At 31.9% G+C, this 13,460-nt stretch overlaps 1 protein-coding gene across 1 annotated transcript in view; it reads left to right on the top strand.

Moving 5' to 3' along the window:
• The window catches only part of LOC101853492 (U2 small nuclear ribonucleoprotein auxiliary factor 35 kDa subunit-related protein 2), a gene marked incomplete in the record, with an annotated part of 12,037 nt that extends 8,964 nt beyond the window's left edge, over positions 1 to 3,073 (top strand). Inside the window, 2 exon segments of the mRNA XM_013087911.2 lie at positions 481 to 590; positions 1,786 to 3,073. Coding sequence (XP_012943365.1) covers positions 481 to 590; positions 1,786 to 2,732 — 1,057 coding nt within the window.
• Between the last annotated feature and the right edge of the window lie 10,387 nt (positions 3,074 to 13,460).

Below are 13,460 nucleotides of genomic sequence, written 5' to 3'. Positions count from 1 at the left end.
AGGGAGGGAGGTCTGCTGTAACTGTGAGCTGCACCTACGGGGGAACGTCTACGTGCCGTATAAGAGGTGAGAGGGGGGAGAGAGAGAGAGAGAGAGAGAGAATGTTTTACTGAGCGGGTTGTTTCAGCCTCTAAAATATGTATGCGTGAGTGCACCTAACCTTTGTAACATCTACTGCCATTGTAAACAAACAAGACAAATTTCTCCCTGTGAGATATAAAGATTGTCATCGTCATGAGTCAGACAGCGGTGATGAAGACAACTAGAACTGACCAGCGGGCTGACCTTGACCTCCCAGACAATAGGGACGGGCCTTGAATATGTGGAAACATTCGCGGCTGTTGGAAGTTGAACCTCCTGCTCCTTTTTAAAAATGTTTGTTACTCTCTTGTAACACCTCTAATCTTCGGCACTTATATGACCTAATTGTGTTGCAAGTGCCGTAAAACTTTTACTAAAAGATGTTGTTTTCTCGCACAGGGAGACGGCAGCTCAAGAAGCATTCCAGAAGTTCAACGCTCGCTGGTACGGGGGTCGTCAGCTCACCTGTGTCTTCGTCAACATCGAGTCGTGGAAAGCAGCTATTTGTGGTGAGTGTACGTGTGTGGTGAGTCAGGTGTAGTCAGCGAGTCGTCTGCTGACACGGAGACTTGAGACTCATGTCCCGGCTAACCAGCTTAACCCTAACTGTACGCCTTGTGATCATTTTGTACCCCCGGGATTGTATTCTTCTCATTTTAGAATACTTCTAGTACGAAGATCTCTGTGAAACTGTCAGTATTTCTCAAAAAATCATTTTGACAGACTGCTATGCAAAGCGTATGGATCGGATTAACAAGTAAATTTCGTCTTTAGAAAGTGATGGCACAGAATTCCCCACGTCGTATGGATACAATTGTAAAACACGACATACTGATAAGGTTAAGTGGAAGGGAGCAGTGTTGACAGGAGGGAAGCTCACCCCTTGGAAGAGATGGGATGAAAAATTTATTTCAGTGTGATTTTCTGTTGATATGATGGGTCAACGTGTTTGGAGGATGTGGAGAAATGGGGCCTTTGTCTTGTCTTGTTGACTTCCTCTGTCTTGTTGACTTCCTCTGTCTTGTTGACTTCCTCTGTCTTGTTGACTTCCTTTGTCTTGTTGACTTCCTCTGTCTTGTTGACTTGCCACAAACTTCATCTCAACAAAGCCGATGAGAAAATTTTTTTTTTTATAAAGGTAAAATTAATTTCCCCTGATATATTAAGGTGGATTTGTGGCAACTTTTATTTTTTCATCTTACTGGTTAGTATAGAAGACACCAGAGTTTTTCCATGAAGTAAGATAACAGATGCTCATCTGTGAGGCATCGTGGTGAAATCGGGCGCTCGTCAAAATAAGGAAATTGAAGAAAACAGCATTTTTTCCTCCCTTTTGCCATTTTGGTAAAAATTTTATTTTTTGGCTCATCACCTTTTATGTCCATTAAAAAATACATTGCTAGGTGTTTTTCCTCGAAAATGTTGATTTAAGGCAAAGAAAATGTAAATTTATAGTCAACAAATTTTGGCGGGCATTTTCTCACTAACTTTACCTCTGCAACAAGGCGACCCTCACCTGCTTCAATCGCAAATATCTCGATTTGTATTTAAGATAGATGGGTATTTCTTTCATCAAAAGTAAGGCAAATGAAAAAAACTTTAAGTTCATATATGAATAACTTCCTATGCTCCAAAATTGATGAGCGCCTGATTCCTCCGCGTCGTGACTCATTTTCTTTTTCTTTTCTTGTCCTCCTCTGTCAGGTTTGGCGTTCTCCAAAAAATGCCCCAAGGGAAAGTCGTGCAACTTCCTGCACGTGTTCCGAAACCCCGGCGGGGAGTTCCACAGGATGGACGTGGACTGGAAGCCGCCGACCGATCGCCAGTCGCACCACCACTCGACCCCCGGGGGTCGCGGCTACTCCCAGCGACAGTCGCAGCACTACTACAGGCACGGCTCGAGAGCCAGGTCCCCACAGTCGAGTCGCTCGTCTCAGTCGCGGCGTCGCTCCAGGTCCCGCTCACCCAGCAGGTATTCCTCGAGGTCCTCGCATAGGCGATCGAGATCAAAGTCAAGGCGAGATGGGATGAGAAGTAGGTCAAGATCGAAATCGAAGTCAAGGCAGGGAGAGAGGAGGAGGAGTAGGTCAAGGTCGGGATCAAGGTCAAGGCAGGGTGAGAGGAAGAGGAGTAGGTCAAGGTCGAGATCCAGAGAGTCTTCTCCCCAGAGAAATGACAGGCGCGGCAGACGTGGACACATTTCCCGGTCTGTCTCCAGATCTCCAGTCAGGAAGTCCCTGTGTCGTCGGTCTAATTCTCCACCTACTGAGAGGAACGAATGTTTGTCCTCGGAAAAACGGGAGAGTGCTCGCAGATCTGCTAGAAATGACACGTCCGCCCGGAATGGCAAGAAAAACCACCACGATAGTGCATCTAAGAGAAAGAACAAGTCAAATTCAAATTCTCCTACTGGAGGTTTGGGAGGGGATCATCGTGGAAGCTCGTCCGAGCCAGAGACAGACAGACAAAACTTGCCGCCTCAAAAGAGGACGCGCTCAGATAGAGAAAAACTGAGTGGCATGGGGAAAAGGGAACGTTCGTCAGATTCCGAGTCTGCTTCCTCGGAGGACAACTTTGAATTTGTGGAAGTTACGAAAGAGACACTGGAGAAATGTAAAGTCACCAGGTTGAAGAACCAGCTGTGTGTTTAGCTTTGATAGTTGTGGAAAAAGTTGTCATGATGAAGATACAGTATAACACGGAGAGCTCGAATACGCCGGGACTGGCCTCGGTAGTTCCAGGGATATCTTACAAAGATTTTTTTTTTTTTAAACGGGACAGCAGGCACAGTTGGACGGATGCGTGATTTCGAGTCTCCTGTGTTGGACCTATCCGTGTTGTACTGTATTGTCGTTAGTAGCCTACTAGTCGGGAAATAAAAACAACGTTACCTGTGAACCATTGGAAATTGAAACTCTCACGAGATATTTATATCGTTGTTGATTGCCATGTTTCTTGTCAAATGTGAATAAATTTTGTTTATTTTAATTCATGAATTGTTTGCTGCTCTTGTATGTTCTTGGAGTTTCTCACTGTGATCTGTTCTGGCAGTTTTGTCTGAGATGTTTGTCTGTAAGTCACGCACTTGGACGAGGCAGGCTTTTGTTGTTGTTCTGTGCCAGCAACTGTTCAGGAATCTGTCTGATATTTTACGTGGGTGGTTTGCGGGTGCTCTGGTGTGGTTTGCTCCTTCTTTCCTATCAAACATCTATCGTCCTTATCTCTCCTCCTTTTTGTGTTTGTTACCCTCTTGTAACATCTCTATTCTTTGGCACTTATTTGACCTTATTGTGTTGCAAGTGCCGTAAAACTCTTACTAAAACTAAAAAAACTCAAACCTATACTTCTGTGATATAATTAATATGCCTTGTTTAAAAAACTATAGACCATTTACACAGAAATATACAAAAAGCAGACTTTTGTCACATGACATCTTTTGTGATTTCGATGTACAAACACGCTGTCACTTCCTGTGAACCCACAAACACGCTGTCACTTCCTGTGAACCCACAAACACGCTGTCACTTCCTGTGAACCCACAAACACGCTGTCACTTCCTGTGAACCCACGCTCTGATCCGCGAGACTCGCCGCCAGGTAATCCTGGACGAAGGGAAATTTTTACATCCATGTACCTGGACGGTGAGCATCATGATCAAAGACAAATTTAATTATTTTAATATGCCTCAATAAAATAGTCATTAGGAGTAGGAGACGGTAAAAACTAAATAAAATAGTCATTTGGAGTAGGAGACGGTAAAAACTAAATAAAATAGTCATTTGGAGTAGGAGACGGTAAAAACTAAATAAAATAGTCATTTGGAGTAGGAGACGGTAAAAACTAAATAAAATAGTCATTTGGAGTAGGAGACGGTAAAAACTAAATAAAATAGTCATTTGGAGTAGGAGACGGTAAAAACTAAATAAAATAGTCATTTGGAGTAGGAGGCGGTAAAAGAAACAACCTCATCTAGAGGAGACGGTAAAAGAAATTGAAATATGCCTAGATTCTGTACACCTCTAGAGGAACGGTTGGTAAAAAAAAAATACGCCTAAAAAATACATATTTAGAGGAGACTGTTGGAAAAAAAAAATGAAATAAGCCGTAATAAAATACTCATCTAGAAGAGATGGTTGGTAAAAAAAAGACTCCAACGTAAAATACTCGTCTAGAGGAGTCCTTTGCTGGAAATTTTTTTTCATGTACCTAAATAAAATACTGATATAAAGGGGACGGTTGGTAAAAAAAATAAATATGCCTAAATAAAATACACATCTAGAGGATAGGGGTGGTAAATAATAATTAAATATTCCTACATAAAATACACGTCTAGTCTAGAAGTAGAAGAGTTGGTTACAAAAAAATTTTATTCCTAAAAATATACACTTCTAGAGGTGACGGTTGGTAAAAAAATTAAATATGCCTAAATAGAATAGACAGCATGGTTGGTAAAAGAAAATTAAATATGTTTAAATAATATACACACGTCCCCTCTAGATGATTATTTTTTTAGTATGCATATATTGAATTTTTTTTTTTAAATGACCGTCTCCTCTAGATGAGTAGTTTATTTAGGCTTACTTATTAAATTATTTTTTTAAATGACCGTCTCCTCTAGATGAGTAGTTTATTTAGGCATACTTATTAAATTATTTTTTTAAAATGACCGTCTCCTCTAGATGAGTAGTTTATTTAGGAATACTTATTAAATTATTTTTTTAAAATGACCGTCTCCTCTAGATGAGTAGTTTATTTAGGCATACTTATTAAATTATTTTTTTAAATGACCGTCTCCTCTAGATGAGTAGTTTATTTAGGCATACTTATTACATTATTTTTTTAAATGACCGTCTCCTCTAGATGAGTAGTTTATTTAGGCATACTTATTAAATTATTTTTTTAAAATGACCGTCTCCTCTAGATGAGTAGTTTATTTAGGCATACTTATTAAATTATTTTTTTTTAATGACCGTCTCCTCTAGATGAGTAGTTTATTTAGGCATACTTATTAAATTATTTTTTTAAAATGACCGTCTCCTCTAGATGAGTAGTTTATTTAGGAATACTTATTAAATTATTTTTTTAAAATGACCGTCTCCTCTAGATGAGTAGTTTATTTAGGCATACTTATTAAATTATTTTTTTTAATGACCGTCTCCTCTAGATGAGTAGTTTATTTAGGCTTACTTATTACATTATTTTTTTAAAATGACCGTCTCCTCTTGATTATTATTCTATATTGGAATAATTTATTTATTTTACCAACCATTTCCTGTAAACGAGGTATTTTATTTAAGCATATTTAATATATTTTTCCAAATGTCTCCTCTAAATGGTTATTTTATTTAGGCATATTTAATTTTTTTTTTTATCAACTGTCCCCTCTAGATGTGTATTTTATTTAGGAATATATATTTATTTTTACCATCTCCTCTGCCTCTAGACTTGATGTCTATTTGATGTAGAAATATTACTTTTTTTTTTACTAACCGTCTCCTCTAGATGAGTATTTAAATTTTATTTAGGAATATTTAATTTATTTTTTACTGTCACCTCTAGATGAGTATTTTATTCAGGAATATTAAATTTTGTTTTTCCCATCCCCTCTAGAGTGTATAAGATGAGTATTTTATTTAGGAATAATTATTTTATTTTTTACCACCCCTCTCCTCTAGATGTGTATTTTATGTAAAAATGTTTATTTATTTTTTACCACCCCTCTCCTCTAGACGTGTATTTTATTTAGGCATATTTATAATTTTATTTACCAACCGTCCCCTGTGTGTGAGTATTTTATTTAGGTATATTAAACATTTTTTTTTAGCAACTGACTCTTAGATCTAGATGAGTATTTTATGTAGGAATTGTGTTTTTTTTACCAACCGCCTCCTCTAAATGAGTATTTTATTTAGACTTGTTTAATTTTCTTTTACCAATGGTTTCTTCTAGAATATGTGTATTTTTTAAAAGGCATATTTAATTATTTTTTTAACCAACTGTTTCCTCTAGATGAGTATTTTATTTAGGCTTATTTAATTTTTTTTTGGTTAACGACAGTCTCCTCTACATGTGTATTTTTTTAGGCATTTTTTTAACCAAATGTCTCCTCTTCATGTGTATTTTATTTAGGCTTGTTTAATTTTGTTTTACCAAGCGTCCCTTTTAGATGAGCATTTTATTTAGGTAGATTTAATTATTTTTTAAAATAACTGACTCCATCTAGAGGAGACGGTTGTTAAAAAAGAAATTCCTACATATAATTGTCATGTAGAGGTACCAGTGGTAAAAGAAAATATTTTAAAAATATACTTAAACGAAATACTCATCTAAAGGGGACAGTTGGTAAAACGAAAATTAAATATTCCTAAATAGAATAATCGTCTACAGAAGACGCTAAAAATAAATAAAAGTTCCCTGATAAAATACTTATCTAGAGGAGACGGTAAAAAAAAAGAAGAAATATGCCAAAAAACTATACACATCTGGAGGAGACCGTTGGTAAAAAAATAATTACATATGCCCACCCAAAATAAAAAAAATTAATTAATATTCCTAAATATAATACACATCTAGAGGAGATGGTTGGTAAAAAAAAATATTTAAAAAATATACTTTAACAAAATACTATTCTAAAGGGGACGGTTGGTAGAACAAAAATTAAATATGCTTAAAAGTATAATACTCCTCATGAGGAGACGGTTGGTAAAAAAAAATTAAATATTCCTTCATAAAATACACATCTTTAGGAAACGGTTAGTAAAAAATAATTAATTAAATATGCCTAGATCTAGATAAAATAGTTATTTAGGGGAGACGTTTGGTAAAAATAAAAATAAATATGCCTAAATAAAACTTTTTTACAGGAGACGTTTGGTAAAATAAATTAAATAAGCCTAAATGATATACTCATCTAAAGGAGACATTTGGTTAAAAAAAATAATAAATTTTTAAATATATAAAGAAAATGCACATCTAGAGGAGACTTGGTAAAAAAAATTAAACATGTCGAAAAAAAATAGTCATTTAAGGGAGACGGTTGGTAATGAAGAATTATTTTAAATGCCTCAAAAAAATACTCGTTTAGAGGAGACGGTTTGTATATAAATTTAATATTCCGAAATAAATATTCTTAAATAAAACATAATCATTTAGAGGAGACAGTAAAAAATAATTAAATATTCCTGAAGAAAATGCACATCTAGAGGAGACAGTTGTTTAAAAATAAAATTAAATATGAAAAAATAAAATACCCATCTAGAGCAGACCATTGGTTAAAAACAAAAAGACAAAATAATATAAATATCCCCAAATAAAATATTCATCTGGAGGAAATGGTTGGTTTGAAAAAAAAAAAAAATATGAATAAATAAAATACCCATCTAGAGCAGACCATTGGTTAAAAACAAAAAGACAAAATAATATAAATATCCCCAAATAAAATATTCATCTGGAGGAAATGGTTGGTTTGAAAAAAAAAAAAAATATGAATAAATAAAATACCCATCTAGAGCAGACCGTTGGTAAAAAAAAAGTAACAAAATGATATAAATATGCCCAAATAAAATAGGCTACTCATCCAGAGAGGATGGTTGGTAAAAATAAATTATTAGATATGGCTTCATAAAATACTCATCTACAGGAGACGGTACAAAAAAAGGAAAAAGTAATACATATCTATCTATCTATCTATCTATCTATCTATCTATCTATCTATCTATCTATCTATCTATCTATCTATCTATCTATCTATCTATCTATCTATCTATCTATCTATCTATCTATCTATCTATCTATCTATCTATCTATCTATATATATATATATATATATATATATATATATATATATATATATATATAAATGGTGGAGTCTGCTGGTCAGGAAAAATAATGACAAAAGTGCCGACGACGGTTTGTTAAAAAGAATTTATTTTAAATTTTAAGGATGAGAAATACTATGTACTGTACATGTTCAAGGGAAGCAATTCATGAATTATTTGTATGCTCATTAGTAATTGTCATAGTTATTTCCCATTTTTGTCGAAACACGAAATAGTCTGTTGGTTTTAAAACAGCAGTAAAAAATTACTGACCGATAGTTTTAGTTAAAAAAAAAAACAGTAACAAAATAAAAGAATAAATAAATAAATACAAGTATTAAAAAAAAGAATAGATAAATATATAAGTAAATAAATAAATAAAATAGACATCTAGAGGCCACATATTAAAAAAAAAAGATATCATAGCTAGTGGAGATGGGAGAAGAAAAAAAAAGAATTATTCCTAAATAAAATACTCATCTAGAGGAGACGGTAAAAAATATGTTAAATATGCCTAATAATATACTCAGCTAGAGGAGATGGTTGGTTAAAAAAAAATTAAATATTTCTCAATAAAATTCATTTAGAGGAGATTGTTTGCAAAATAATATTAAATATGCCTAAATAAAAATGCAAATGTAGAGGAGATGGTTGGTAAAAAAAATAATAAAATCCTACTTAAAATACTCATCTAGGGGAGTCAGTTGGTAAAAAAAAAAATTAAATCTACCTAAATAGAATACTCATGAAGAGGAAACTTGTTTAAAAAAAAATTAAATATGCCTAAATAAATTAGTCAGTTACAGAAGACGGTTAGTAAAATAAATGAAATAAGCCTAAATAAAATAGTCATTTAAAGGAGATGGTTGACACAAAATAATGAATTTTTACTAAATAAAATAATCATCTAGAGGTGACGGTCCCCCCCCAAAAAAAATTCCTTGGTAAAATACTCATCTAGAGGAGACGGTTGGTAAAATAAATTCAATATTCCTAAATAAAATAATTGTCTAGAGAAGACGGTAAAAAAATAGATTAAATATTCCTAGATAAAATACTCATCTAGAGGAGCCGGTAAAAAAATAGATTAAATATTCCTAGATAAAATGCTCATCTAGAGGAGCCGGTAAAAAAATAGATTAAATATTCCTAGATAAAATGCTCATCTAGAGGAGACAGTAAAAAAATAGATTAAATATTCCTAGATAAAATACTCATCTAGAGGAACCGGTAAAAAAATAGATTAAATATTCCTAGATAAAATACTCATCTAGAGGAGCCGGTAAAAAAATAGATTCAATATTCCTAGATAAAACACTCATCTAGAGAAGACGGTAAAAAAATAGATTAAATATTCCTAGATAAAACACTCATCTAGAGAAGACGGTAAAAAAATAGATGAAATATTCCTAGAAAAACACTCATCTAGAGGAGCCGGTAAAAAAAAAAGAATATGCCTAAATACTATGCACATCTGGAGGAGACAGTTCGTTAAAAAAAATTAAATATGTCAAAATAAAATACTCACCTAGAGGAGACGGTTGGTAAAAGAAAACAATTCCTACATATAATTCTCATCTAGACGTGTCAGTTGGTAAACAAAATTTTTTAAAAAATATACTTAAATTTAAATAAAATACTCATCTAAAGAGGACAGTTAGTAAAAAAAAAAATTAAATATACCGTAATAAAATACTCATCTGGAGGGGACGGTTGAGAAAAAAAAAAAAAAAAATATTCCTCCATAAAACACATCTAGTCTAGAAGAGATGTTTGGTTAGCAAAAATAATTTGTATTCCTAAATAAAATACTCATCTAAAGGAAAGGTTGGTAAAAAAAACAAAAATTGCCTAGATCTAAATAAATTAGTTATTTAGGGAGACGGTTGGTAAAAAAAAAAAATTAAATACGCTTAAATAAAATACTCGTTTACAGGAGACGGTTGGTAAAATAAATTAAATATGCCTAAATAAAATACTCGTTTACAACTTCACAAGCCTAAATAAAATACTCATCTAGAGGAGACAATAGGTTTAAAAAAATTGAATATTCCTAAATAAAATACTAATCAAGAGGGGACGGTAAAAAAAATAATAGATCTAAATATACCTACTCATCTAGAGTAGATGGTTAGTAAAAAATAATTAAATGTATCTAAAGAAAATGCCCATCTAGAGGAGACTGCTGGTAAAAAAAAAATGAAATATGTTTTAAAAAAAGAGTCTTTTAAGGGAAAAAAAAAAAGAAGTAAAATGCCTAAATAAAATACTCGTTTAGAGGAGACGGTTGGTGAAAAAAACAAGATTTATTCTTAAATAAAATATAATCATTTAGACGAGACGGTAACATTTTAAAAATATATTCCTAAAGAACATACACATCTAGAGGGGGCAGTTGGTTAAAAAAAAAAAAGGATGAATAAATTAAATACTCTCATCTAGAGGAGATGGTTGGTAAAAAGAAAATAATAAAATAATATAATTATGCCCAAATAAAATACTCATCTTGAGGAGACGGTTGGTAAAAAAAAAAAAATTGATATTGCTAAATAAAATACTCATCTACAAGAGACAATAGGTATAGAAAAAAGGAAAAAGGAAATATTATAAATATAAATGTTGGAGTCTGTTGGTAAGAAAAAATCATGAGAGAAGTGCCGCAGACGGTTTGTAAAAAGAATTTATTTTAAGGAAGACGTAATTAAAAGTACATTGTATTTATTGTACACTTTCAAGGAAAGTAATTCATGAATTATTTTTACATACATTAGTAATGGTCATAGTTATTTCCCATTTTTTGTCAAAACACAAAATAGTCTGTTGGTTTTAAAAAATGCAATGAAAAATCACTGATAGTTTTAAAAAAAAACCCAGTAGCAAAATAAAAGAATAATTAAATAAACAAGTAAAAGTATTTTAAAATATAAATAAATTTAAAAAAATATAAGTAAATAAAAAAATACGCATCTAGAGGGCTAGAGGCGACGGTTGGTAAAAGAAAAAAAGATATGCCTAAATAAAATACTCATCTAGAGGGGACGGTAAAAAATAAATTTAAAATGCCTAAAAATATACTCATCTAGAGGTGACGGTTGGTAAAACAAAAAATTACCTAAATGAAATACTCATCAAGAGTCGATGATTGTTAAAAAAAAACTTTAATGTCCTACATAAAATACACATCTAGTCTAGAGGAGATGGTTGGCTTACACATTTAGAGGAGACGGTTGGTAAAAAAAAATTAAGTATGTATAAATAAAATAATCATTAAGAAGAGACGGTTGGTACAAAAAAATGAATTTTTACTAAATAAAATGATTAGCTAGAGGAGATGGTAAAAAAAATTAATTAAATATGAACCTATATAAAACAATCATCTAGAGGAGACGGTTGGTAAAAGAAATGTAAATATTCTAGAAAGTACACATCTAGAGGAGACGGTTGGTAAAAATAATTTAAAATTCCAACATAAAATACTCACCTAGAGGAGTCAGGAGATAAAAAAAATAATTTTAATCTACCTAAATAAAATACTCATCTAAAGGGGATGTTGGTAAAACAAAAATTAAACATGCCTAGATAAAATACTCACCAAAAGGCCTAAATACTATGTACCTCTAGTGGAGGTGGTTGGTAAAAAAAAAGGATCTATGCCTAAAAAAATACACTTCTAGAGGAGATGGTCGTTAAAAATAGATTAACTATGCCTAAATAAAATTGTTGTTTAGAGGAGACAGCTGGTACAACATAATGAAATTTTACTAAATAAAATAATTATCTAGAGGCAACGGTAAAATACTCATCTAGAGGTGATGGTAGGTAGAAAAAAATTAAATATGCCTAAAAAAATAGTCATTTAGGGGAGACAGTTGGTTAAAAAAAAGTTAATGCCTAAATAAAATAAATCTACTCCTTTAGAGGAGATGGTTGGTAAAATAAATTTAATATTCCTAAATAAAATAATCGTCTAGAGGGGACGATAAAAAAAAAATTAAATATTCCCAGATCTAGATGTAGATAAAACACTCATCTAGAGGGACTAGTTAGAAAAGAAGAAATATGTCTAAATACTTTACTCATCTAGAGGAGTCGGTTGGTAAAAAAATAATTAAATATGCCATAAAGAAATACACATCTAGAGGTGACAGCTATTAAACATTTTTTTTTGGCCTAAATATAATGCTCATCTAGAGGGGACAGTAACAAATACATTAAATATTCCTTAATAAAATACTCATTTAGAGGCCACTGTTGGTAAAATAAAATTCCTACATATAATTCTTATCTAGAGAAGTCGGTAAAAAAAATAAAAATATAGATCTATATACTTAAATAAAATACTCATCTAAAGGGACGGTTGGTAAAACAAAAATTAATATGCCTTAATAAAATACTCATCTAGAGGAGACGGTTGGAAAAAAAAAAGCCTAGATCTAAATAAAATACTCATCTAGAGGGGACGACAGGTTACAAAAAATGGAATGCTCCTAAATAAAATACTAATCTAGAGGGTACGGTAAAAAATAAATTAAATATACGTACTCATCTAGAGGAGACGGTTGGTTTAAAAAAAAAATAAATATTTCTAAATAAAATACTCATCTAGAGTAGACGATTAGTAAAAAAAATTAAGAAAATGCACATCTAGAGGAGACTGTTGGTGGAAAAAAAAAGGTCTTTCAAAAATAGTCATTTAAGGGAGACGATTGGTAAAAAAAAAAAGAAAGTAAAATGCTTAAATAAAATACTCGTTTAGAGAAAACAGTTGGAAAAATAAGTTTAATATGCCTAAATAAAATAGACATTTAGAGGAGGCAGTCGGAAAAAAAAAAAAATTCTTAAATAGAATATAATAATTTAGAGGAGACGGTAAAAAAAAATTTAAATATTCGTAAATAAAATATACATATAAATTAGATATGCCTAAAGAAAATACTCATCTAGAGGAGACGGTAAAAAATTACTTAAATATGCCTAATAATATACTCATCTGGAGAAGACGGTTGGTTAAAAAAAAAAAAATTCCTACATAAAATACTCATCTAAACTTTAGACTAAAGGGGACGGTTGGTGAAACAAAAATACAAAAGTAGAGGAGATGGTTTTCGTAGAAAAAAAAAAAATATGCCTAAATAAAATTTTAATTGTCATTTAAAGAAAACGGTTGGTAAATAAATTAAATAAGTCTTTAAAAAATAGTCATTTAGAGGGCACTTTCGGTAAAAATAATGAATTATTTCTAAATAAAATAATCATCTAGAGGAGATGGTAAAAAAAAAAAAATTAAATATTCTTAGATAAAATACTCACCTAGAGAGAGGAGACGGTAAAAATGAAGAAGAACAATGCCTAAATTCTATACACATCAAGAGAAGACGGTTGGTAAAAAAATAATTAAATATGCCTTACAAAAATTAACATCTAGAGGTGACGGTAAAAAATAAATTAAATATGTCTGAATAAAATACACATCTAGAGGAGACACGGTTGGGGAAAAAAAGTTGTATACCTAAATAAAAGACACATCTAATGGAGACAGTTGATAAAAAAAATTAAATATGC

The sequence above is a fragment of the Aplysia californica genome, unplaced genomic scaffold, assembly GCF_000002075.1.
Source record: "Aplysia californica isolate F4 #8 unplaced genomic scaffold, AplCal3.0 scaffold00657, whole genome shotgun sequence".
In the NCBI taxonomy this organism is placed as follows: Eukaryota; Metazoa; Mollusca; class Gastropoda; order Aplysiida; family Aplysiidae; genus Aplysia; species Aplysia californica.
The sequence above is the reverse complement of the archived record's forward strand: the minus strand, read 5'-3'. Positions and strand labels throughout refer to the sequence as shown.